General features: G+C 44.5%; 1 protein-coding gene across 1 annotated transcript in view; it reads right to left on the bottom strand.

Annotated features, from left to right (window-relative positions):
- Positions 1-27173, bottom strand: part of CDYL2 (chromodomain Y like 2) — a 151398-nt gene that overhangs the window by 25990 nt on the left and 98235 nt on the right. Inside the window, exon 3 of the mRNA XM_036440608.2 lies at positions 3080-3297. Within this exon, the coding sequence (XP_036296501.1) occupies positions 3080-3297 (218 nt within the window). The remainder of the gene's footprint in view (positions 1-3079; positions 3298-27173) is intronic.

The following is a 27173-nucleotide window of genomic DNA, read 5'->3' as shown; positions in this document are numbered from 1 at the left end:
AGCAGGCAGGACTAGACTCCAAAGTCCACATTCCTCCACTAACACCACCTCTTCATTTCAACAGGACCTTTCTCTCGGGACTACTTTACCAGTTGCTGGTTTATCCATAGTCAATCCACACAGTTTTGGAGCAGCTATAAACAACAGATCAATGTGTTGTTGTTTTTCTCCATTTTTCTACCATTCTGTTACCAACAGACACCAATTGGAAATGGACCTCTAATTAACTAAGCCCACAGGAGGTAAGAACCGATGCACCTTACATCAGTTAGAGGCAACACATTTTCCATGATGAGTAACAGTTCACACACAAGGCGGCTCCAAGGGGCCAGGATGAACTGGGAGACTTCACACTCACTCGATTAATCGAAGGAAAATGCTGTGTCTTTTAAAGCATGCTTTTAAAAAGCAGTGAAGTAGAAAAAAAAATCCAAGAATTGGTCTCAGTTGGATGCTTTATGATGAGCTTAAAAATAACAAGGTTTGCAGGTGTATAAACTTGTACAGAGCAGCCTTCGAGGTAAGTCATGATCTGGACTTCTCTGAAGCTGACACAAAGGTCTGCCCAGCACAAAACCCCCAGATGGTTCCTGAAGGTGGAATAGGGAGAGAGCCCAGAACATCATACTTTAAAGAGGGGCAACAAGCAGCCACGAAACCCACAAACTGCACAGATTTTAGCTACATCCCTTTTCTTACACTTGGCATCATTCCTGAGGGTCACACCCACAATTTCATAAAACAGCCCTAGTCTATGATAAGATAGGTGATTGCAAGGTCAAGGACTTAGCAATTCCCACACCACCCCACCTGGGCCTCCCTAAGTGTACTGGATATACTGGGCCAGTGGTCAACAAACTCATTAGTCAACAGAGCCAAATATTAACTGTACAACGACTGAAATTTCTTTTGAGAGCCAAATTTTTTAAACTTCTTTTAATGCCACTTCTTCAAAAGATATTTTGTGGAAGAGCCACACTCAAGGAGCCAAAGAGCTGCATGTGTCTCGCGAGCCACAGTTTGCCAACCACTGATCTCAGATGTCAGAATAAATAGCATTAAAAAAGTTACCTAGAAAAAATAAATTGAACTTCATCACAATTTCAGAACTTTTATGTCCAAGGACACTATATACAGAATCAAATGAAAACCCACAGAATGGGTGGGAATACTTTCAAATCATATATCAGATAAGGTTATAGTACCTAGAATACAGTATAAAGAACAATAAAGACACAATAATAAAAAAAACACCAATTTTTTAAAAATAAAGTATTGAGGTGAAGGCTTGAGAAGGGGTAGGAGCTACATGGAGGAGGTAAAGGAGAGAATGGGGAACATCTGTAATAGTGTCAAGATAAAAAAAACAAAACTTAAAAGACAAAAATAAAAATAGGAAAAGGATTGGAATAAAAATTCTCCAAAGAAGACAGACAAATGGCCAATAAACACATGGAAAGATTCCCATTAGGAAAATGCAAATTAAAATCACGAGATACCACCTCACAACTAATAAAATCTAATTACCTAGCATGACTACTAAAAAAGATGCAATAGCCCTGGCCAATGTGACTCAGTGGTTTGAGCATAGGCCTGCGCACTGAAGGGTCATGGGTTCAATTCCTGGACAAGGGCATATATCTGGGTTGCAGGCTCAATCCCTGGCTCTGGTTGGGGCAAGTGTCAGAGGCAACCAATCAATGTCTCTTACATCAATGTTTCTCTCTCTCTTTTCCTCTCCCTCCCTCTAGAAATCAATGGAAAAAAATATCCTCAGGTGAGGACTCACAACAATAAAAAGATACAATAACAAGTGTAAGGGAAGATGTGGAGAAATTAGAAGTACAAGTGTCAGGGAGGATGTGGGGAAATTAGAATCCTCACACACTGATGGTATAAATGTAAAACGGTGAGTACCTGTGGAAAACAGTTCGGCAGTTCCTCTGAAAGATAAACTTAGTTATCTTATCACTCAGCAATTCCACAATTAGCAATATACCCAAGAAAACTAAAAACGTATGTTCAGCCCCAACCGGTTTGGCTCAGTGGATAGAGCGTCGGCCTGCGGACTAAAAGGTCCCAGGTTCGATTCTGATCAGGGGCATGTACCTTGGTTGCAGGCACATCCCCAGTAGGAGGTGTGCAGGAGGCAGTTGATGGATGTTTCTCTCTCATCTATGTTTATAACTCTCTATCCCTCTTCCTTCCTCTATGTAAAAAATCAATAAAATATATTTAAGAAATTAAAAAAAAAACACGTATGTTCATACAAAAACGTGTATACAATTGTTCACAGTGATATTATTCATAATTGTCAAAGTGGAACCAACACAAATCTCCTTCTGCTGAAGAACTAATTCACTAAATGGAAAACATCCATTCCATGAATATTTTCAGTGTGAAGCCCTGGAACACTCTGCAACACGGGCAAACCGTGAAAACGTGATGCGAGTGAAAGCCTGTCGTGGAAGGCCACCTACTATATGATCCATTTCTCTGAAACGCCCAGAACAGGCAAATCTACAGAGACAGGAAGTAGAGCAGTGGTTGCCAGGGGCTGGAGGGAGAGAGAACGTGTGATTGCTAATGAGTACGGGGTTTCCATTTGGGGTGATGGAAATATTCTGTAATTAGTGGTGATGGTTGTGCAATTTTGTAAATATATTAAAAAATATCACTGAATTGTTCATTTTAAAAGGATGAAATTTATGGTATTTGAATTATATGTCAAAAAATGTAAGTGAGCTGAGTAAATATCATTCCATCTGCAACAATGAAATTGGACTTGCTTGTTATAATGCAGCCTGAGGCCTCTAAGTTCAAACCAGCTGACTGAATCTCTCCATTTACCAGTGTCTTCATCTGTAAAATGGGACAATAACGTTACCTCGTCAGAAAGATCAAATGGAAAATGCACAGAAGTGATTAGCAAATTGTGTCCTGCCATCAAGTGTCTGTGTGCATGCTGGCTACTTCCATCAGAGGCCCCCTAAAAAGAACAGAGAGAAGCCAGCACCTCAATCTGATGGATGAGAGGCCCTCCCCAGCTTGCCCCTCCCCTCTGATCCTGCCCCCTCACCTCGGGGGTCAGCGCGTTGTTGTCTGAGGTCTGACTGGACAGCAGGATGTGCGTGAACCCCTCTTCCTTCCGCACGACAATGTCCCGAAACCGACAGTTGCTTTCGTTCTGGCGGACGCTGTACCTGAGCCTCTTGTCAAAGACGTAGTCCTTCTCCGTGTCCAGCTTCCTCTTCACCGAGCTGTGCATGTTTAATCCCCCGTTGGTCAGAGCAGAGCCTTCCAAAATCAGATAAACCAAGTGAGACACTAAGATGGGGACCATCGTGCAAGAGCAAGCTCAGAGAGCATTCAGACTGTCACTGGAAGGGTAGGATGTGGCTGGGTCCCCCAAGCAGCCTCTGTTCTGGGTGGGGTAGGACCTGGGCCACACTTGCTGTATCTCCAAATTCAGAAGAGGATAGAGAGGGCTCTCTGAGAAGGACCCTATGTGACCCTTGATTCTCCTCTCCCACACACAGGCCTGCTTCTACTTGGACGCCTTTTAGCAAAAAGGAATCACTGCACAGAAACCAGTTTGGCTCAGTGGATAGAACGTCAGTCTGCAAACTGAAGGGTCCCAGGTTCGATTCTGGTCAAGGGCATGTACATTGGTTGTGGGCACATCACCAGTGTGGGGTGTGCAGGAGGCAGCTGGTCAATATTTCTCTCTCATCGATGTTTCTAGCTCTCTATCCCTCTCCCCTCCTCTCTGTAAAAAATCAATAAAATATATATTTTTAAATAAGTTTAAAAAAAAAAAAAAAAAAGGAATCACTTCTTTGAAAGTGTACAATCACAAGACAAAAGACTTGTAGCTCTATTTGTAACCATCAAAGATTGGGAGCAACCAATATGTCCTTTCCCAGGTGAGTGGGTAAACAAGCAATGGTCCATTCATACAATGGGGTATCATTCTACAATCAAACCAAGTTAGCTACCAAGTCACAAAAACACAGGAACGAATCTTAAATGCAGACTAAGTTAAAGAAGCTAGTCTGAAAAGGCTACACATTGCCTGAATCCAATTATATAACATTCCAGAAGAGGCAGAGAGTAGAAACTGTGTAAAGGTCAGTGGTTGCCAGGAGTTCGGGTGGAATGAGAAGGGGTGGATAGGTGAAGCTCACGGGATTTCTTTTAGGGCAGTGAAACTGTTCTGGATGACACCATAATGGTGAATATGAGACATTACACATTTGTTGAATCCCAAAGAACTTTATAGTACAGACAGTGTACCTTACAGTATGCAAATAAAAAAAAAAAAATGAAGAAACTGGGAGATTCCCAGGATGGAATGCAGCATGTGATCAAAGAATGTAACTGTTTTACAAAGGTAGGAACCAACCTTGATGAAATGGGTGGGGAAAGGTGCTGACCTAGGGAATGAGAGGAGTCTGTAGAAACTACAGGCAAAATAAACTGTACAGAAGCGTGTATTCTAATTGACAAAGCTGATTCCCACGGGAGTAGGTGGGAGTTAAAATTTTTGATACCATGATACATGTGTGCTGGAAATGAACAGCTAAGTAGACAGTAAAGCAGGCGACAGGGACAACTTTTCTCACTGACAGAGTGAGACTTACAGATAAGCAAGGGAAGGAGGTTAGAATGATCCATGTGATGACGGATTAGAATTGAAGACATCAACTGGAGCTCAAATTTATTAGCTTAACACAGTTACAGAAGACTACATACAGAAATATTTACAGATAAGTTTATGTACACAGGTTAATATATACGCATGCATTTCCTTGTTCTGTCGGCTGAGAGAATCAATGACATGCCAATAGCAGCAAGCACACCCAGGGCCCAGATCTCCGTTTCTGATACCGTCCTCAAGAAAAGGAACTAGGGCTCCCTGGAGAAATGGCTGATTCTAGGAAATGCATCAGATAGGTTTGTCATGGCTGAAAGAAAGGAAGCACTAATTTTTTTAATTACCTTACAATGATGGGGTTTCCTAAAAGGACACAGGGCAATTAAAGAGCTCATGGTGGCCAAGGATGGGGCAAGTTGAGCAACAAAATCAAGTAGTATTGCATTACAACTGAAAGGGTAAAACCAAGATCCACATGTCCACATGGATATAAATAAATGATGAAATGATTGATAAATGGGAGAGAAGAGACAATTCTCCCATGCACAAGAACTCGAGAGTCTGTGCAGACACTCTGCCTTCAAGGGGGAGGAGCATAGCATCACACTCCCTAAGTGTGGGTTGCACTCAGTGACTCCTTCCAAACAGTACAATATGGAAAGTTGGGGGGGGGGGGGGGGGTTGCAGGGAGGTGAATAACTGACAGTGGAGAACCCTGATGGACAGTTGAAGAAGCCAAGGCCACCTCAGCCAGATGATCAGGGTCAACATCCACAGTGATAAATCAAGGTGACAGCATGTACCCTTGATTATGAGGGGAAGAGTGGCACTTCACCTGTGTGGTCTTCCTCTCAGTAACCCACATCGTGAGGTCAATGTCAAACAAATGCAGATTGAGGGGCATTCAACAAAGTACCTAATCAGTACATTTCAAAGGAAATTCTGAACAGGGCCATGATGACTAGAAAACCAGGAAAGTCTGAGAAACGGGCATAGCCAGGAGGGACCAAAGGAGATGTGAGGATGAAAAGTAATGTGGGATCTAAGAAAACCTGGCTGATTTATGGACTTTATTTAATAATAATGCATCAATACTGGTTCATCAACTGTAACAAATGTACCGCACAAATGCAAGATATTAATAATAGGGGAGGCTGAGTGTGGGTATATAGAAACTCTTTGTATCAGCTTCTAAATTTCTCTGTAAATCTGAACCAGTTTAAAAAGTGAAGTTTATTTGCCCTGGCCAGCTTTGCCCAGTGGCCAGAGTGTTGGCCCACACACTGAAGAGTCAAGGGTTTGATTCCTGGTCAAGGGCATGTACCTGGGTTACAGGTTCAATCCCCAGCCCGGTTGGGGCACATGTGGGAGGCAACCAAGTGATGTGCCTCTCATCTATGTTTCTCTCTCTCTCTCTCTCTCTCTCTCTCTCTCTCTCTCTCTCTCTCTGTCATACGCACACATCTCTCTCTCTCTCTCTCTCTCTCTCTCTCTCTCTCTCTGTCATACGCACACATCTCTCTCTCTCTCTCTCTCTCTCTCTCTCTCTCTCTCTCTCTCTCTCTGTCATACGCACACATCTCTCTCTCTCTCTCTCTCTCTCTCTCTCTCTCTCTCTCTCTCTCTCTCTCTCCCCCTCAATCTCTCTCTCTCAATCTCTCTCTCTCTCAATATCTCCCCCCCCCCCCTCTCTCTCTCTCTCTCTCTCTCTCTCTCTCTCTCTCTCAAGCAATGGGGGAAAAATATCCCTGGGTGAGAATTAACAACAAAGGGGAAAGTATATTATAATGAACACATTTCAATAGTAAGTTAATAATAAAATTTTTAAAACCACAACACGCTTCTCGGGTGATTCCGAAATGCAGGCATGTTTGTCGTGGCCCAGTAGTTCTTACACTTGAGCAGACATCAGGATCCCCTAGAGAAAACCCAGCCTGCCAGGCCCACCCCACGGTGCTGCCATCATTCCCAAAACCAGGCTCTGAGAAGCAGGGTCCAGACAACCCAGGTATCCTCCTGAGCAGGCGGTTCCCCACTCCCAGGCATGAGAAGTCTCCCTCAAGCCCTAGACTTGCACAGTGACGAAGGCCTGAAAATCTTGAGCTCAGTGTTTCTGCTGGGGGCACGGGATGGAGCCCCATATCAAAAACAACCTCACTACGCTGCCATGATGTGAGAGGAAGACTACAAGGAAGCAAAGAGAAGGATTTACTCAGTGCTAAGCATTACTGGACCTTTCGTTTCATTTTTGGCAAGGAAAGGAACGAAGTCACGATGGAGACGGCAATGCTGCATCCCAACCAGGAGCTGGTCCCCTGAGGCCAAGCCTGGCCCTCCTGGAAAATTACTGCGGACAGAGTGGACTCATCCTGGCTGCTTCTCCTCAGAGAGCAGGACCGAATGACACACATATTTAAAGGACCCATGATATAAGTAAACAAGGAATAAGTGGTAGCTTTGGTTTTCTAGTCATCATGGCTCAGCTCAACATAAAAGTATTTTAATAATCCTCTCTCCAGCAGCACGGTAAGCATTTTGAGGCAGGGCCACTGTCACACACACGCAGGCCAGCATATCTCCTGTCCACGGGAATTGTTCCTTGGCCTCTGGAGCTCTGGGTCTGCCTCTGGGTGGCCTCAGATCCATAACTAGCATTGGGGGTCCTGGGAGCTCAAGTACCAAGCCAAAGGCAGAGACCAGGAAGGGCTTCACTGGACCCCTCCCTGGGAATGCTGGGGTCCCCCCCACAGGTGAGCACCCAGCCTGGAAGGGGCACAGAGGCAGCAGTGCCTGTGTCCTCCCCGTTGTCCCGAAGCTGCCTAGTCTGGTACTTTTCCATCACTCGAAGCCACTGGGCTTTGTCAACCATCACAACACCGGCAAAGTGATTCAATGAACTCTGGAAAGTAAACTTGAGCACTTAATGAAAAGGCTTATGTAAAGGGAGCTGTGTCTTCAGAGTAACCTCAAAACCTTCAGCTCCTCGGAGGGGCTTCCTAATTGGGGATTGCCACAGTTTCTGCAGCGGCCCAAGTGGATCCAGATCCACGGAGTGGTCTTGGGGCAGAGGTGAGCGCATTACAGACTGAGGAGAGGTCAGAACCTCAGAGCACTGGTACATCAATGCTTTCCAGGGCTGGGAAGGGTCTGAATAAAATCCTCCCGCACCCCAACCAAACTGAGGTGCTAATGAACAATTACATCAAGGAGGAGGGTTAGCTGTGTTGAGCTCTATATATTGTCTCTCTAAGTTTCTCAGCAGCCTGATGAAATCACCATGGCGAGTCCATTTTGCAGATAAGGAAAAGTGAATAATGTGCTGGAAGCCACAGACAGCTCTCTCATTGGATTCATTCATTCACTCAAAATCTATTATTTCCTCCCTATGGGCTATCACAGAGGTCAGCAAACTCATTAGTCAACAGAGCCAAATATCAACAGTACAACGATTGAAATTTCTTTTGAGAGCCAAAATTTTTAAATTTAAACTTCTTCTAGCGCCACTTCTTCAGAATAGACTTGCCCAGGCTGTGGTATTTTGTGGAAGAGCCACACTCAAGGGGCCAAAAAGCCGCGTGTGGCTCGAGAGCCGAGGTTTGCTGACCACTGGTATCATACTAGATGATGGATGTCCAAAAAAGTAACTGAAAAAATAAGACCCTTACCCCAAGAGCCTGCTTGGTGGGGGTGGTGAAAAGTAAAAAAGCCAATTAATACTGTATCAGGTCCTGTTTCTGACTGTAAGTGGCTACCACGGGTCCTGTGTTTTAGGAGACCCAGAGGAAGGTCATCCCAGAGCCCAACAAACTAACTTCACACAGAGATGCCCTCAAGCCTCTCCCCTTCTGGGACACTGAACCTTCGAAAAGACTGCAGCATGGCAGGGAAGACGCCATGGGAAATAGAGCATTCCAGAAGCATGGAAGTCTAGGACTTTGCAGCTAGACAGCGTAAGAAGCCCAACCCTACATTTGCTAATTGGGAGAAGCTATGAAGAAGTCACATGAGCTTCTTGAGCACCGTGTCCTTGATTATTAGATGGGGTCAATAGTACCTGCTTTTCAGGGTTGTTGAGATATTTCAATTAAAGAACTGATAGGGGATTTGACAGGTGCCCAGCTCATCCCAGGCACTCTGTAAGTGTTGGCTGAAGGACACTTCACAAAAGAGAAATTAACTGGTGAGTCCTTGAAGCCTGACATGCCTGTTCCCAGACCACACCCTCCCACTAAGCCTGAGGCACAGACCCAGGCCAGGCGATGGGGCTTTCCAGGCACAGGAAGCTGACTGCCCTGCTGAGCTGGAAATGAGGGTGAACCCAGTGACAGGCCAGCGTTCAGGTCTCCCCATTCCCTCTCGTAAGCTGAAAGGTGGTGGCTCAATATCCACTCCGTGCCCCCCCACTTCCCGCATGTGGAATGGCAGGAACCATTCCTGCCTCACAGAATTGTTGTAAAGTAAAAGGAATGATGTGCGCTGCACTTCTGGAACATAGGAAACCCTCCATCATGCTCCCTCCTTCCTTCTATTTCCTTCAAACCTTCTCACATGCCTTCCTTCAGAATACAAAGGGCAATCTGCCTTTAAGAAGGCTAAAAAATAATAATAAAAAAGAAGGCCCCATAACATCACTCTGACACAGACCCTCTGCTCCAAATACACAGGTAAATACTAGGCTCACCAACAATATCAGTCTGTGTGTATGAGAGGGAGAACATCAACACAAAGTAGGAAGTGAGGCTGAGAGCGAGAATGGTGGGCAGGGGGTAGATTCAGAAGCAGCAGAGAGCAGATTTCCCATGAAAGATGGCAGAGGGGACCCAAGCCCATGGCCTAGCACAAGGAAGTGGCATGAGGCCCTGCCATAAAAACACAACCACAAGACCAAACAGGTGCTGCCCAAGGCTGAGGCTTTACCTGGGCCAGGTGGAGGTAAACACAACTATTAGAGAGAAAGAGAGAGGGAAAAGAAGAGGAAGCAAAGAAAAACAAATCACTTCCTTCTTGAAATGAGCCTGTACTCCAAAATTCCAAAACACGAAGCTATCTAATGCTCAGAAATCTAGCCCACAAAATCAACACTTGTGACATGAAATATTCCAAATAAAATAAAATGAATATCATAAAACAATCTGACAACGACTATAAAACAGGAATGTTTAGAATGATCAAAATGATAGATGCAAGGAAAACATTAATTTAAGATAAATAAAAAAATTCTCAAACAAATTCAGACAGAAAGAAGAGGGTAAGGTAAAGAATTAATTAAAAACCAAGCAAATGGAGCAAAAAAATATTTGCATATCACACATAGAAGATAAAGATCCCCAAATTGTAAAAGTATAAACACTGAAGACAAAAGGACCAAAATGTCCTCCCAGAAAAAATGAACAGACATTCTTATTAAACATTAAAAAAGATTTCAGCCCTAGCTGGCTTGTCTCCGTGGATAGAGTGTCAGCCTACAGACTGAAAGGTCCTAGATTCAATTCCTGTCAAGGGCATGTACCTTGGTTGCAGGCACATCCCCAGTAGGGAGTGTGCAGGAGGCAACTGATTGATGCTTCTCTCTCATCGATGTTTCTAACTCTCTCTTCTCCCTTCCTCTCTATAAAAAATCAATACAATATTTTTTTAAAAAGGTTTCAACTTGACTCAATAATGCAAATTAAAAATCATAAGAAAGGGAATAAAGATTAAAACTATACTGAGATACAATTTTACCTACCAACTTGGCAAAAATTCAAAATCTTGACACAATACTCATCTAGAGAGGATGTGGGGAGTCAGGCATTCTCTTAATTGCCGGTAGAAGGCAAAATGGTACAACTGCTAAGGAAGGAAATTTGGCAATATTTAACAAAACTGCTATGCACTTATTCTCAACCCGGCAATCCCACTTCTAGAATTTTAACATGATAATATGTTTCTAACAGTATAAAATATATATGTGCATAATTTACACTGCAAAATATGGAAGGAGGAGAAGTAAGGAGGTGATCAAAAGAATAACCAGTCAAAAGGACACAAGAGGCAGCTCGAAGGGGCTCCTACTAGCAAACTCTGTGATAATTTGAACATAAAAATAAATAAGGGCAGTAAATGGATCATAAACTGTTGCATAAAATAAGAATCTTCAAGTCTGCAATGATCATAGATGAGATGACAGACAGACTGGCAAATGATGGATGGATAAGTGAGAGCAATATCATATTAAGTATTTCAGTGAAGATGAATAACTCTAATCTTCAGACAGCATCAGACAAACCCAAAGTGAGGAACACTTTGTAAAATAACTGGCTTGTAGTCTTCAAAAATGTCAGAGTCATTAAAGACAATGAAAGACTGAAAAATGGTTCCAGATTAAAGGAGAGTAGAGACATGACAACTAAAGTGATCACAGGATTCTGGACTGAACTCCATATTGGAGGGGAAAATTATCTAAAGGACATTATTGAGATAATAGAAAAAATTGAACTATGGACCACAGATGAAATAAAAGTATTCATCAATGCTAATTTCTTGAAGTTCGGTTCAGTACTATGTTGAGTTATGAGAATATTCTTTTTCTTAGAAAATACCCTTACTAAGCATTAAGGGGTAAAGATGTATGACATACACAATCTACACTCAAATGGTTAAGAAAACAATAACCTGTATAATCAAAAGGATCAGAAATAGAATAATCATTTGTCTGATAATTTGTATATAAAATATGAGTGTCTATATATGTATATTTCACACACATGTACATATGCACACACCAGAAAAAGGAGCAAACATAGCATACTGTTAAAAACTGGTAGATCTTAAAAGGATTTCTTTACAATGCTTTCTGTAAACTTTAAATTATTTCAAAGCAAAAGGTTAAATAGATTTAAAAACAAATATTCTGCAAATAAGAGTCAAATTAAAATTCAATACAAGGGATAATTCTAGGAAAGGCATGTTTGAAGAGGTAACAGCTTGAATATTTTCCAGTACTTATTAAAAAAGACAGGTTTTTAGCTTGAAAAGAGCACTTTGAGCATGAAGCAGGATAAAAGGTAAATGATAATAAAACTGCACAATGTCATGGGAGGGGGGGGAAGATCTTAAAATATAGCATAGAGAGAGAAAAATATCTAAAAGAAATGACAGACTAATAGCAAAAGCAATAACAAAGTGCTAAAAAATGAACTATCATCAAAATGCTGAGAGAAAATAACTATAAAATCATTCAACCAAAAATGTCATACCCAATTATTGATAAAATAGCATTTAAAAGTCTAAGTAAATGGGCATTTTCAGATATCCCACCACTATGAGAATTTACTGCAGCCTCTAAAAGAGTGATAAAGAAAAAAACTTTAGCAAATCAAAAAATTAATTAACAGGAAGACAAGATAAAAGAAAAAATAATTTTTACAAATTTAGTAAATATAATTACTGGCCGCAAAAAAAATAATAAAAATAACGTTTGGTGTTTAAACAACATTGGGAAGACAAAACAAATTCAAGATGTACAGAGAGTAGTTTAAGTAAAAAGAGTCCTTCTTCCTATATTTAATAGTAGGACATCATACTTATTAGAAAAAATTACAGTTAAGTATGTATGCTAAAAATTAAGAATAAAAATAAAATCTATACCCAGTTTCCAAAACAGCTCAGGGAGAGGGAATATATAAAACATATCAACTCATTAAAAAGTATAAAAAGGTCAGGGGATAGGGATGGGAGAGGGACCAGGGAAATAGAATGATTAAAATAAAATGCAAAATAGGAGAGAAAAACCAAAATAGTATATTAATAAATCATTAATCTGAATAGATTAAACTCATTTATTAAAGGATAGAGATGTAAGACTATACAAAATAATAAAGGATCCAGGTGTGTTGAAGATTCCCTAAGGAAAGATTCTTAAAGACAGAAAAAGGCATCTGAACTCAGGCAGTAGGGGAAAGACACCAGCCCAGTGCGCCAAGAAATGGCAGAATGACTCCAAAATTGTTAAGAAATGGTATATGGCTGTCAATGTACAGCAAGAAAAGCTGTCAGGAAATACACAGCAGTTGGTAGGATACACAAGCACAAAAACAAGCCTGTTATCTAAAAGACAAGGGGAAGCTGCCCTGAGACGAGAAGAACAGAAGGTAAATGGCTGAAGGAGGCCACAGAGGACTGGACAGACAAGGGACAATTCACAGGACACTTCTGCCATGCAACCTCAGTTTCAGGAGACACGGCCATTCTACACAGGGTTCAGAGTCCATGCTCATGTACCACCAAGAACATGTTACACCCCCAGGCACAGAAGAGGATCAAGCTCCCTCTGTCAGGGAAGGAGGGAGAAAAAGCTTAGACAGAAGATGATATCCCCAGTTGAGAGATGTGGTTGTCCTGCTGGTTCCACATGCACAAAGTCTTTCTTTTATTATCATGGGCAACTGGGCTAGGAGCCATCTACACTTGCTCAGAAGAATCCAAAATGGTGACTTCCAGGGCCGGTACAGGATCAATCTCAAAGTCTTTTCTCTCAATTGCTCACCATAATGCAACAATTCTATTTTGTTGAGTGCTTACTGTGTGATTCACATTGCTTACCTCATTCAACCCTAATAAAAACCCTGTAAGGCACCATTTTATCCCAATTTCACAAAAGAGAAAAGCAAAACTCAAAGTGATGCCACTAGAAAGTGCCAGGGAAAGGTCTATACCAGCAACTCTAAACTTGATGTTAACTTGACTCAAGCATCAAGACTCTGAAACCTAACCCAGTCTCAGACCATCCCCCTGGTGTTGGCCCTGAGGGATCTTTTGCTTTTCTTCCCAAGATCCCAATCTTTGCAAATAAGAATTAAAGAAAATTTAGTCATTACACCTGGCTCTGGTGTCACATGATACTGTTACCAAGCCACCCTAATTTCCCGGCATTATCATCATCTATATACCTGCCTGGTGCCCCCACTAGACAGTGGGCTCTTTGGGGACAAGACTGAGAGTTATTCATTTTTGTGTCGGAAGCACTGAGCTCAGTGCCCAGAAGATAGAAACTACTCAACACACTGTTCATCAAGTGAATAAATAGGCGAATAACAAGTGGAGGAAACTGCCATGACTGGTGTGACTCAGTTGGCTGAGCATTGTCCTGTGCACCAAAAGGTCACCAGTTCAATTCCCAGTCAGAGCACATGCCCAGGTTTTGGGTTCTGTCCTTGGTCAGGGTGTGTGTGGAAGGCAACTGATCGATGTTTCTCTCCTTCTCCCTTCCTTTCTCTCTCAAATCAATAAAAAAAAAATATTTTTTAATGGAGAAAACTAACTTATGCAACACATACTATATACAACTTTATTGTACTTTGTACCAACCTTATAATTAACTCTCCTGAGGTTGGCCATTCTGTATTCATTTCTCAATGTGTTCATCACACTTCCAAATCTCTGTATTGGTTCTATGTATGAAAACACTGGTTTTCTAAATCAGGTTGACCTCACACCTAGATGATGCTGTTCTCATATCACACCTGGCCCTCCTGCCTCACAACAACTGAGTGAGATCTCACCTCTTAAAAGATGCCCTGGGAGAGAACACTGTGAGTGCTATGAAGTTTCCTTCCCTTGAGAAGAAAATAGTAACAACTTTGGTGGTTCGAGCTATTAGAACACAAAGGGGAGAAGTCAAGATCCCAGAAATATTCTCTCTCCTGGAACGCTCTTCCTCTCTTGCCCTCATCCTCCTCACTGCAGCTCCACTGTTACCTGCTTAGGAATTCCTCCAGAATAGCTCACCCCTCTTCTCATGGCTATTTGTACATCCTTCTCTTTTAACAGCCTTTACACTACAAGTAACCATTCTGCAGGATAATTATCTTGCAAATCCTGACATACCTTTTCTCACATGTCTGACTCCCTCCTCACCCTCAAGACAGATTCTTAAAAGCAGGGGCTATGTTGATCATTCCTCTATCTTCAGAAACAGTGCAGCCCAGCACACAGAAGGGGCTCCGTCACTGCTGAATAAATAAGTGAGCAGATAGACAAATAAGTGCTACATGTATAATGGAGGGCCTGCAGAGGTTCCTACCTCCTGGCCAGAAAAGGCCACGTGATAGAGAGAAGCTGGAAAGCAGGGTGAGGAAAGTACAGTGAGTAGGCTCCTACTCATGAAAAGACCCATGAAAAGACCCCATGAAAAGACCAAGAGCCAGGTGCTTCCCTTCCTGTCCATTCTCCTCAGCTTCCCAGTCCTGATCTCTGTCTTAGGAAGCAGATATAATTCGCAGGCAGAAGTGGGGACTGGGACCACCCTGAGGGTTGGGTGAAGGGCGAGCTTAAAAAAAAGCAAAAGAAAACCCATGGGGGTTAGGGTTTTCCAGCTGCAGTTCTTAGAAGAGAGAGTGGTATTTCTTGTGCCTGAGAACCATTCCCTAGTCTGTGGTTGACTCACCAAAGATCCCTAAAGCATGGCCAACCGTTGTGGGGGTATACCAAGAGGGGAAGTGAGAGGATAAAAAGTTTATATGTCAAGACCATTTTTCTGGCCTGGCTGGTGTGGCTCAGTGATTGAGTGATGACTCATTAACCAGGAGGCTACAGTTCCATTCCCTGTAAGGGCACATGCCCAGGTTGAGGGCTCAATCCCCAGTGGGGGCAGGGAGGAGGCATGCAGGAGGCAGCCGATCAATAATTCTCTCTCACCATTGATGTTTCTTTCTATCTCTCTCTCCCCCTCTCCTTTCCTCTCTCTGAAATCAGTTTAAAAAAACATATTTTAAAAACAAGGCCCTTTTTCTATCTCAGCATATCAGATTCAGCAGCTGGGACAGCAGCTCCTTTCAATAGGGCCAGCTGGGTGGTCAGGATCTTTAGAGGTGGGAAAAGGGAATAGAGTTGGGGGAAAAACAGCAGTCACTCCACCTACTAATGTCATGAAAGTTCAAAGTGCCTAACCTGCACCTGAACTCTGTGCTTCATGGCTGCTCATTGTCCAGACCTTAACTGTCACCATATACGAATCCCTGATCTTGGGGCTGAATTCATCAACAAAGCTCAAATTTGCAGGTAGTTTTCTAAAATCTTACTTAGCCATGTTAGCCATCATCTAGCATGTTATAATTATGCCTCCTGAGATAATTTACACACTACAAATTTCAAGGAAGTTTGGGTTTAAGGATTATTTAGAATTGCTAAGATCATACATCTTATGATGTTTACCATCAGGCATCTAAACAGCAGAGCAAAGCATGAATTTATAATGCAAAAGAAACTAATTAAAAGGACCGTTTACCACAGATTAAATGTCTCCTGTGTTATAACCCGCAAAGCACTCCTAGGCCAGAATCCTTGGCTCACAGAGAAAGATCTTCTAGGGCCGTGGTCAGCAAACTGTGGCTTGCAAGCCACATGTGGCTCTTTGGCCCCTTGAGTGTGGCTCTTCCACAAAATACCACAGCCTGGGTGAGTCTATTTTGAAGAAGTGGCGTTAGAAGAAGTTTAAGTTTAAAAAATTTGGCTCTCAAAAGAAATTTCAATCGTTGTACCATTGATATTTGGCTCTGTTGACTAATGATTTTGCTGACCACTGCCTAGGGTCTTCAAAGTATAAAACGACCCTATTGCAAATTCATTTTCTCATCTCTTCTTGCCACTCTTCAACTCACAAACTCTACCTTTTGGCCTTATCCTGTTCTCCAAATTGAACTAACTCCCTCCCCTGCCCCTGAAATACCCTAATTTCCAGGGCTGTTCCAGATTCTCTACAACACTCTGCTCTTTCGTGCTTCTGGAACATTGGATTCAGCCGTCCCCCAGGCCCAGAATGCTATTGCCATCTACCTTCACACATCAAATCCTCAGGGCCGCCGGCATTACTTCTCTTCCAGACAGCTGTCTCTTTCTCCCCAAGTGCCCAGGAATGGGGCACCCCGGGCCCCTGAGGCAGCCTGCCCAGGCCCTTCCCAAGTTCTCAGCACACTCGGCTATGCAGCTGGTCACTGGGACCATCTGATCCCTTAATTAGCTTAATGAGCTTCAGGTTCTTCGGAAGAGAGGCTAGTCCTCTCTCTCTCCCCAGTTGCCAGCACTCAGTGGGAGCAAAGTCAATGCCTCTTTGACTGTATTGTAAGGAAGGGGGCGCGGGGGGGGGGGGGGGAGATAGCAGAAATTATCTCAAAAGGCTGAGGGAAGAAAAGAGTTTCCAACCATGAGGCGGCTCTCCTCTGGGCATGCAGGTAACAGCAGCAGGTAGGAATGTGGGCCTGGAGCTAGACCACCAGATCTGAATCCTGGAATAGTCACCTACCAGCTGACAGACCACAACACAGGCGGGTTACCTGCCTCCATATGCCTCAGTTTCCTTATCTGTAAAATAAAAAGAGAAGGAGATCCTACCTCCTAGGACAAACTGAGTTACTGTGCTTAGAACAGGGCATGGCTCCTGGCTCAGGCTCAATAAATAAATGTTGGCTTTTTCTGACATGGTATGGAAACTGTTTATTGATTTGTCTTTTCCTTATTTATTTGCTTTCTTCCCTAAATTGTGAGCATCTTGTCTCACTCATGGTTATATTCCCAGAGCGGGAAACACAGTGACTCACTTCTAGATGCAGAGCTGGCTTCTAGCAGCCGCTACGTGTTTGATGAAGAAAGCATGCATGGAGTTTATTGGTGATATCACATATTTTACACAAATATTCTTAATAAAACGCAGTTCTTGCCATCCAGAACATTTCCCCTTCTCTCTGCCTGACCAAACTCTTCTTACCTTTCAGGCCTCCTGTTAGGAGTGAGCCACTACCACCTGGAAGTCCTTTCTCTAACCTAATTCCAGGGGGTTCTGCACTCATGCAGCGCACTCGCACACACATCACAGCGTGCTGTAAAGTTCAGCCACTTCTCAGGTTTTCCCAATAGAGTGTGAGCTGGGCAAGGACAGCAACCATCTCCTACACACGCCCATGGCCTCGGCACCCAACACCATGCTTGGAACACACAAGTACTCAGTAAACCTGCGGCCAATGGTTTCTCTTTCACCACCGAGTGCCAGGAGGAGTCACCGGTGGGAAGCCAGACCATGGGCCGTCGTGTTTAAACTCCAGGTCATCAGCACAGATCCACTCCCCACCTGTGTGAAGGAGTGTGAGAAAATCGAGAAAGGGGCCAAAGGTGGGAAAAACCACTGGACTTCTTTCTTTTTTTTTTTTTTTCCTTTTTTTAAATATATTTTATTGATTTTACACAGAGAGGAATTGAGAGGGACAGAGAGTTAGAAACGTCGATGAGAGAGAAACATCGACCAACTGCCTCTTGCACCCCACCACCACCACTGGGGATGTGCCCACAACCAAGGTACATGCCCTTGACTGGAATCGAACCTGGGACCGTTCAGTAGGCAGGCCGACGCTCTATCCACTGAGCCAAACCGGTCCTGGCTGGACTTCTTTCTTACAGAAGAATTAAGCATCAACTTGGAGACAGGAACCTCCAGCCCAGTATCACTGTCACCAACGTGGCAGGTGGAAGACTCATGACTGACTCCCCTCGAGGACAGAAGTAACAGGGCGGCCAGTCATCCCGCTGCCCAGAAGTGGGGCCTTTTGCGTTCACTTTGCTGGTTTTCTCAAGCAGAATAATAGTTAATATTTTAGTATTAATGACAAAGCAACAGGGCATGTGGTGGGAGGGTAAGAAAGCACACCTCTGAGGAAAGCAAGGGGCTCCATAAGCAGCGTGGTCTAAGAAAGAGGGAGGGGGGATTAACATTCTCTCAGCACTGACATGAGCCAGGACCCATCACTTAATCCCTTGTGGCAAGTACTGTTATTCCCACAGTGCAGAGGGGAAGGCTCCAGAGCTGGTGAGACCTACTCAGTCAGTGACTCAGCCAGACACAGTTTGCACTTGAATTCAAAGCCCACACTCTCACCTTCCCTTCCAGTTTCTTCCTCAAAAATCATGCTGCCTCCAAAATACACAGCAAGTTTTTGTTTTTGTTTTTGTTTTCACAGCAAGTTTTAAAGAGGAATCTCAAAACCCTTTCTGTAGCGGGTACTTCTACTAAGAAATCCACTGCATTTCCTCTTCCATCGCGAGGGACTACACTGGGAACAGAAAATACCACCCAAATGAAATGCACTCTGCTACTCTGCTGCACATGATCCCACACAACCCTTGATGGAGCGCAGTGGTGGGGGAAGAGGGGAGAGGAAAGAGGGGTGGAATGAACCCAGGAGCTTAATTAAGAGCTGGCGAGACTGTGTGAATATTAAGGGTGGAGAAGCGTAGCAAGTCGAGCCTTCGTGGCAGATGGTGAAAACAACTCTCAGATGAGACGGGGGAAAGGGAATCCTTCAGCTGCTGCAAAGAGTCCTGACAAAACACTAGCTCTCCATGACAGACTACAGAGCAGGAGCTCAGTGAGATGGCAAGACAAGCCCAGGTGGAGGGGTGATACGGAGACAGTGAGGGGAGCACTTAGCAGGGATGAGGAGAATTCACGGTGGGGCCTCAGGACCCACATCTGAAGCAGGAAAGGCTTCTTGCTTCCTCTTTTGTCCATTCACTCACTCCATCATTTGGAGGGTATTTCTTAAGCGCCTACTCTATGCCTGGCACTATGAAATGCAGGAGGGAAAATAGAGACCAGGTCTGCCCCAGTGGAGCTCATGGCCTAGTGAGGGAGGCAAAGATTATCCAGGTAATCAGGTTGTGACCATTTCAAGACCAGTGCTCTAACCCCTGAGCTATAGGGCCCAGTAGGTTGTGACCATTTCAAACGGGGATGAGTACTGTCAGTGTGCAAATGAAACTGGAGACTGACCTACGGGGAGGGGAGGCGGGGGGGGGCGGGGAGGTTTCCACTGCTTAAGCGAGCCATGAAGGATGAAAAGGTGAAGTACTCACAAGTGGGCTGGAGGGGATGGGGAATACAGGGAAACGGTATGGGGAAGGGTGGGAGGCAAATCTAGAGAGTGCCAGCTGCATGAGGGCTTCCTTACCCCTTCCAGAAACAATCTAAAACACCATCCTGGCTCCATCTGTCTGGTTCTTCAGCCGACCCTGACACACAAGGGTTCCCCGGGGGACCTTCAGCCTCACCTGGAGGTAATCAGGAACTGGCTGGGCTCCCATAGTCTTTGTGACCTGGTGTCACACACCCACATGCTGACCCAGGCCCTATGGCCCTGTGCATGCTGTCACCTGTCGTCCCACCACCCCTGCCTCTTTCCTCATTCATTCTCATTCTACCAGCCTCAGCTTGCATATCACATCCTCCAAGGAGCTCATTCCTAACTCCCCTCCCAAACTCTGCCTACAGCTCCCTCAGTGTCTCCTGCATATCTCCGTGACGGCATAAGGTATTTCAATGATGTGTCTGAACGGTATCTGGTATACAGCAGTTGCCCAGAGGTTGAGTTAACATATATAACAAGGGATAATATGCACAATATGTAACATGCTCTAAAAATCAAATAGGAAACTACCAAGACCCAGGTAGAAACATGGGCAAAGGACTGAAATAACATAGCTAATATTTGTCAAATGTCTACCATAAGCCAGGTAATAGGCTAGGGGCCTTTTATGAATGAAATTACTTATACTTTACCCCAACTCCATGAGGTATGAATATATCTGCATCTTCTGAATGAACAATTTGGTCCAGAGAAGCTAAGCAATTTGCCTGAAGCAATATGGCCAAATGCCCTTGTCCACCCATCGTACTGAGTGTTACCTTCTCTACACTTGGCCCAACTATGCTTGGGCCACTCCCAGGGAGAGAAACATAGTAGCAGGAACATGAGAAGATGCTCATCCTCATCTGCAAACTAAAATCAAAACAGCAGCGGCTGGGGAAGCATGACAATGACTGGCAATGAGTGTGCATCCTTGGAAGCAGCCTAAATGCCCATCAGAGAGAGGACCATCTACCTGCACACTATAAAACCCTGGGCCACTAAAGTAAGAAAGCAGATCCACATGCCTGGCACAGACAGGTTTCTGAGTTTAAGCAAGATGTTCTCACCATATCTGACCTTTACTCAAAGGCCATCTTCTCAGAGGAGGCCTTGGTTTCTTAGCTGTGCACATGTGTATGTATGTCTTTTCATCTAAGGCCCAGAGAAAAATCACTCAGGACCAGGGGGTCCACCTCCCTGGCACACTGAGTCAGCATCTTTGGAACCATGGGAGATGCTTCAAAGGAAGGCTGCCAGAACTTCCTCAGGAACCAGGGAAAGGTGTGCTGATTTGAACCAAAATCCTGGAAGTGCCTTTTTTTTCCTGTATAAAATGGCTCCCAGACCTCTGACAGCTTCAGCATCGCTAGACCTGACACCACATCCCAACTCCTCGCCTCGGTGTTGTGTGTGAACTCTGAGCCTCAGTTTCCCCACCTATAATAGAAGCAAGGCCATTCGTAGCTAACCCTGATATGATGCTATGTAGTTAAGTTGCTAAATCCACTGTGGAGATGACATAGTATCTGGACAGCAGACACAAAGAATGAGGCTTAGACTTTGGAAGGAGTTCAGCATCACCATATCATCGGTGTGGGGGTGGGGGTGGTGGACAAGCTGTGAGCCTGGGGGTTCAGCCCAATGGAAAGGAGATGCTTTTCACTAATGGTGAACTGAGTTTTAGTATTGTTTTGCAACCCTCTTACTGCTAGCACATGGGGGTGGAGTTCTACTCCCCTGCCCACTTACTTTGGTTTACCACTGATGATGAATGGCAACTTGGAAACAGCTCCTAAGGTGTTTTGTTTTGTTTTGAGGTGTGCTTTTTTTTTCTTTTTTTTCTTTTTTCTTTTTTTTTTTCTTTTTTTTTTTTATGTGGTTGAGAGAAGAAAGCAGTATCTGAGCTGGCAGGGAAAGTAATTAGTCCATTTCCGAATCTTGACAGTGGTCAAGATTCCATCTGCCTCTTTCGGATGCCAAAATCAAATCCAGGTTCGGGGAACCAATTGGGAGCATGGATTTCCCCCTCTTGGACCTGCCATGGGTCAGGTTCGCAGTCAGATTTTCCATCACAGCCTGGCACTCTCCACTCAGAGGCAGTGGCCAAGTTGGACCGGTCTTCACATAACCACATAAAAGGGTTTCATTAGCAACAGTCACTTACTTGCCACACGTTGAAAGACAAAATATAAGAACCTCCTAGGTTTTTGTTGTTGTTATTGGTTTGGAACGTGACCCACTTTTGAAAAAGAAAGCGGTTGGTCAAAGTCTGTTGGCTTGGGAGTGGGTGTTTGAACTGTGTTAAAAGAACAGCTGTGCCCAGGGAAACAAATACCTGTGCTAACAGAGGCCGCAGCACGGACACCCTCTGTGGACTTCCTGTGATTTTATTAGAATGTCTTGGGGCAGCTGCCCGTGACACATGGGCTGCCCTGGGCCTCTTCCAGGGACAAGCTGGGCACCTTCAGAAGCAGCGGTGATTCTAAAGGTCATGAGCTGGGGCCCCAGTTCAGGCCACAGAGTGAGAAGTTTCTGGCACAGTCATGATTTTGAGGAAGTACTGAGGAGATGGTAGTAGGCCCCGGAGGGTTATTCAGGACTTTGACAACTATGTCTTCAAGTGACACTGACCTATAATTTTCCTTGCTCTTCCTCCCGTCTGGTCTGGAAATCAGACTGGCCTCATCAACGGAGTTGGAGTGCTTTCCCTTTTTCTGTTCTCTGCAACCATTTGGATAAGAGAGAGATTATCTGTTCTAGAATATTTGGTAGACTTGCCTGTAGAAACGTTGGGCCTTATGTGCCTTCTCCCCTGCTTCTTTGTGAGAAGTCTATAATGGCTCAGTTAATGATTTCTTCAATAGTTACTGTTCTATTCAGGTTTTCTAGTCCTCCTTGTGTCTGTTTTGTTAGTTGTATTTTTCTACTGACCACTTTATCCAGGTTTTCAAACTCAATGACATAGAGTTAGTCATAGTATCTCAGGCTTGGAAGGATTATATGCATCCAGGGAAAAAGCAAAAGGGTGAGCCCAATAAGTGGCTCCTGCCCCACCAGCACTCCCGGCCCCATTCAAGGCATGTGTGCAGAACCGACTGTGATCCGGGGGCCAACTCTGCCTGGGTTTCTCTTCTCATCCCAACCTGAACATTTGTAACCTCAGTATCCTTGATGGTGTGGCTACATCAACAACTACCATTTAAGACTGCTATAAGGATCACGAAAAGCACTTTGTAAACTCCAAGGTCTCATCATTCCCATATGCTCAAACTTTCAATTTATAAATTTTCAAGAAGGCAAACTTAAGGTCCAGGCCAAGGTGCTTCAAATCTCCCCAGTGCCATCAACTGGTATTCTCCTTGTTTTTCTTGAATTTATTGGGATGGCCTCAGTTAATAAAATTATACAGGTTTCAGATGTGCAATTCTGTAATACAACATCTGTATATTGTATTGTGTGTTCACCACCCCAAGTCCAGTCTCCTTTCTTCACCATTCATTCCCCTCTCGCCCCCACTTTACCCTCTTCTACCTCCACTCTCCACCCTTTCCCTCTGATAATCACCATACTGTTGTCTGTTTCCATGAAGTTGTGTTTTTTTGTTGGTGGTGTGTGTGGGGGTTTTTTTGTTTGTTTGTTTAATCCCTTTACCTTTTTCACCCAGCTCCTGAACCCCCTCCCCTCTGACAGCTGTCTGTCTGCTCTCTGTATCTATGAGTCTGTTACCACCAACCGGTGTTCTCAATCACTGTCTGTCATTTTCACCTCAACCATCTTGGTGCTTATCTGTCTGGAGCAGTGGTTCTGAAACTGGGTCCCTGGCCCTGCAGCAGCATCTGAGAACTTGCTAGAAATGCAGATTCTCAGTCCCCCGCCCCCAAACCTACTAAATCAGAAACTCTGGGGTTAGCACAGCAGTCTGAGTGGGGGTTTTTGTTTGTTTTCTTATTTGTTCTTTCAGTTTTAGTAATCTGTGTTTTAACATCCCCATCCCCCAGGATCTGATACTCGTTTGATGTTCCAGAGCCCTATATTCTTATAAGTCCCAGGGCATGTCCCATGCTCATGCTCAGTTCTAAAGTGCTGTTCAACTCCATTATGTTCAACAAAGGAAAGAAACTATAATCATGCTGAAAGAGCGAGTAGGAAGAGATAAATAAACATTTTACAAGTGAAAGCTGAGATAACTTTAAAGATCAATGGAGGGAACATGACGAACGCTGCACGTTGGTGTGGGATGACTCACTTGATGATAGGAACAATGCTGAAAACACGAATCAAGCAGAGTGTCTGGGATGCAGAGCCTGTGCGACAGAGAACAGTCTCAGGATACAGGGAAAATGACCTCAAATTCGTAGAAATGTGAACACAGGGCCACAGGCTCAGCATCAGGAGTGGAAACTCATGGGCTTCATGGGAGTCCGGAGAATGCTGGGCATCTGTGTGTTGTGCTGGGGATTAGAGTGACAGGTTGGCTCCTAGTAGGGAAAGGCTCACTGAATAGTGTCAATGCTCTAGCTCAGTGGTCAGCAAACTCATTAGTCAACAGAGCCAAATATCAATAGTACAAAGACTGAAATTTCTATTGAAAGCCAAATTCTTTAAACTTAAACTTCTTTTAACATCACTTCTTCAAAATAGACTCTCCCAGGCCGTGGCATTTTGTGGAAGAGCCATTCGCAAGGGGCCAAAGAGCCTCATGTGGCTCGAGAGCTGCAGTTTGCCGACCACTGTTCTAGACTATTTATTAGCAGGCCAGAGAGCACGAACCAGTCTTCCTAGGCCAGACCACAGGAGTTAGCTAATCGAAAGTTTTTCCATACAGATGAAACTGCTCTGTTTTACAGTAAAAAGAGATGCCTGGTAGGAAGTGCATCAGATGGAGAAATTATGTCAGGTTTTAAACTTTGAAGGACCAAGTCAAAGTGAAAATCCAATCATTATCTTTTGGATCTACCCCAATGGATCGATAAACCATCACTTACAACCAAACGCATCCACAGGAGCTACTGGACATACATACCCAGGGCCATTAAAATTCAGCATTTAAAATGCAGAACTCCCCACCCCCTATCTCCTGAGATCCCGATTTATTCAACTGGGATGGAGCCCATTTTTAACTAGCTCCCTAAGGGATACTGAGGCAGATGGTCCCTGGACCACAGGGCCGACTGCCATTGTGGAAGAAAAATTGGAATCAAGAGCTGTACTGAGTCGCTTCACCAACACTGCTGGGCAGAACGCAGCCTGAAACCAAAACACCCCCCCTCCGGAGCCCCGATTTAGCACTTGTTCCCACAGCACAGATCAGGGAAGTCAGCAGTAAATGAGTAACGTGTTACATAATTTGCTTCTCTGTATGCAGAACCTTAATCCACCAAAGAGAAGTTAAAACCATATAAAAAGCAACAGCCCACCCCCAAAACAAATGCTGGGGAAGCGTAGCCAGGTTCTCCCCAGCCACCTTCTGCCAGACAAGGATGAGTCCTCCTCAGTGTTGAAAACCCCATTAGCTCCAGCCACTGGGAACTGGACCCTTTGGTCAAGGTGGCCGGGAATGGCAGGGGGAGGGGAGTAAAAGAGGAGGAGGAAGAGGACATCTGTTCCACGTGAGCACTGACATGGCATCATCAAGGCTTCCCTCTTGTTGAAAGCATAAGTGCAAACATGTACTTGAGTATACCTCTGACCCGTTGCTGGAAAGTTCTGGAACCACAACACACCTTCTGCCTTGGATCTTGTCCAAGAACTCCAAACCACCCTCTCTCTCTAGAAAGGATTTCCAGTCTTTTCCTCTCCCCAGTTACCCAAGACCTGAACAATGAGCTAGTTCTCACCAGGGTGTTGAAGGCTAACAGTGGTTGGGACATTTATCACCCAAACGACCACAGAAGATGTCAAGAGGGGAATGGCAAAGGAACACCATGTATAGAACATATGTATGACTCCTAATGAGCCAGGCTCAGGAGTTCTCAACTAGTTCTAGACTGAGCTAGAGACATCCACTTTGAACTGATTGGAGCATACATTTAAGTTTCAGAGGAATTAGTCCTTAACTATCTTTTTATTTTGCTATTCCAAGCAGCTAAATAGTGACTAACCTTTAGGAAGTTTTCAAAAAAATAAGTACTGAATTGACTTACATTGACATCTGATATAAAACTTAATTGCCACCCTCATATTGCCACAGTGCATTAGAGTTCCCCAGGGTACTTGTGGAAAAACCATCTTCTCCCTGGACACTGTGGCTCTGTTGGTTGGGTGTCATCCCGTGCACAATGAGGTTTCTAGTTTGATTCCCAGTCAGGGTACATGCTTGGGATGTGGGCTCGACCACCAGTGGGGAGTGTGCAGGAGGCAGATGATCTATGTTTCTCTCTCCTCTCACCTCCCTCTATCTCTCTCTTAAAAAACACACACACAACAAAAATATATTTAAATAAACAAATACAAATAAAAACCCATCTTCTGGGCTCTACCCCAGACATAGTATATCAGACTCCCTGGGACCTGCTTTCTTAACAAGGTGCCAGCCAATCTTACACATGTGCAATCTGAGAACCACTGCCTTCTCTTTATGGGGATTCTCCAGGACCCCAATGCTGTGGGATGTAATTAAACAACAGGGCCCTTTGGGAACACTCAGAGCAGAACACAATAACGGCAGGCAGCATCCTCCTCTCTGCCACGGATGGGCCCCAGTGGAGTACAGAACACAGGGAAAAAAGGGGGCCAACCAGACACCCGAGGTGAGAAAGGTCTGGAGAAGCATTCTGGAGCTGAGGTTGGACATGAACAAAACCACCTCTGATCCCAATGTGGGGTAGCATGCCCATCATCAGATCATGAAGCAGGGAGCACCAACTAGGTCAAATGGCTGGCACCCTGCCCCACTTGGGAAAGTTGCAGGGAACAAGAGGTACACCTTTGCCTAGACTTCTCCACTGCCTTCTCTCCTTCATGCTGCAGTTTGGCAGCTTAAGTGAACAAACTGTCCTCCCTCATGCCCATCATCAGATCTCCCACCTCTCTGCAGCCACATTTTGAGCCAGGACAGGGCACTTCTACCAGCGGGGAATGAGGAATCATGCCCAGGTTCCTTCTGTCTGCATCCCAGGAGCCTCAGAAGCTCCCCTCGCCAGCTACCCTCCCTAAGACAGGGAATGCCTTTACTGCCAGCAGTTGTCTATCACAGGAGCACCAAACACAGATGTTTGTGCCAGGCCTCATTTATACGAGCCCACTCCTCCTGGAAAGATGAGTTTTTTAAGCAAATACCGTTTATGTATGGTAGCAGGCAGAGTCATGTCAGCATCAGGAATCCCCAGACGGAAACGGGAATCAACCGGGGGCAGAGACTGCTCAATAAATCCTGACTGGGTGAAACTCCTCTCTGGAGAAGGAGGTACCTGCAAGCGATTGCTCCGATTCCCGGGCAAGAGTCCCTGAAGACATCACACTCTCCCCAGCGGGACAAGCTGAGCACTCGGAACTCTGAAAGCACCATCACCCATCCCTCCGGGAGCTCTTCAAGCCTGTCCCACCAGTGTTCATTCACCCCTGTTCCCACTCACACTCTGGTT

The sequence above is a fragment of the Pipistrellus kuhlii genome, unplaced genomic scaffold (assembly GCF_014108245.1).
Source record: "Pipistrellus kuhlii isolate mPipKuh1 unplaced genomic scaffold, mPipKuh1.p scaffold_m20_p_17, whole genome shotgun sequence".
Taxonomy (NCBI): domain Eukaryota; kingdom Metazoa; phylum Chordata; class Mammalia; order Chiroptera; family Vespertilionidae; genus Pipistrellus; species Pipistrellus kuhlii.
This window is presented reverse-complemented; position numbering and strand designations above follow the sequence as displayed.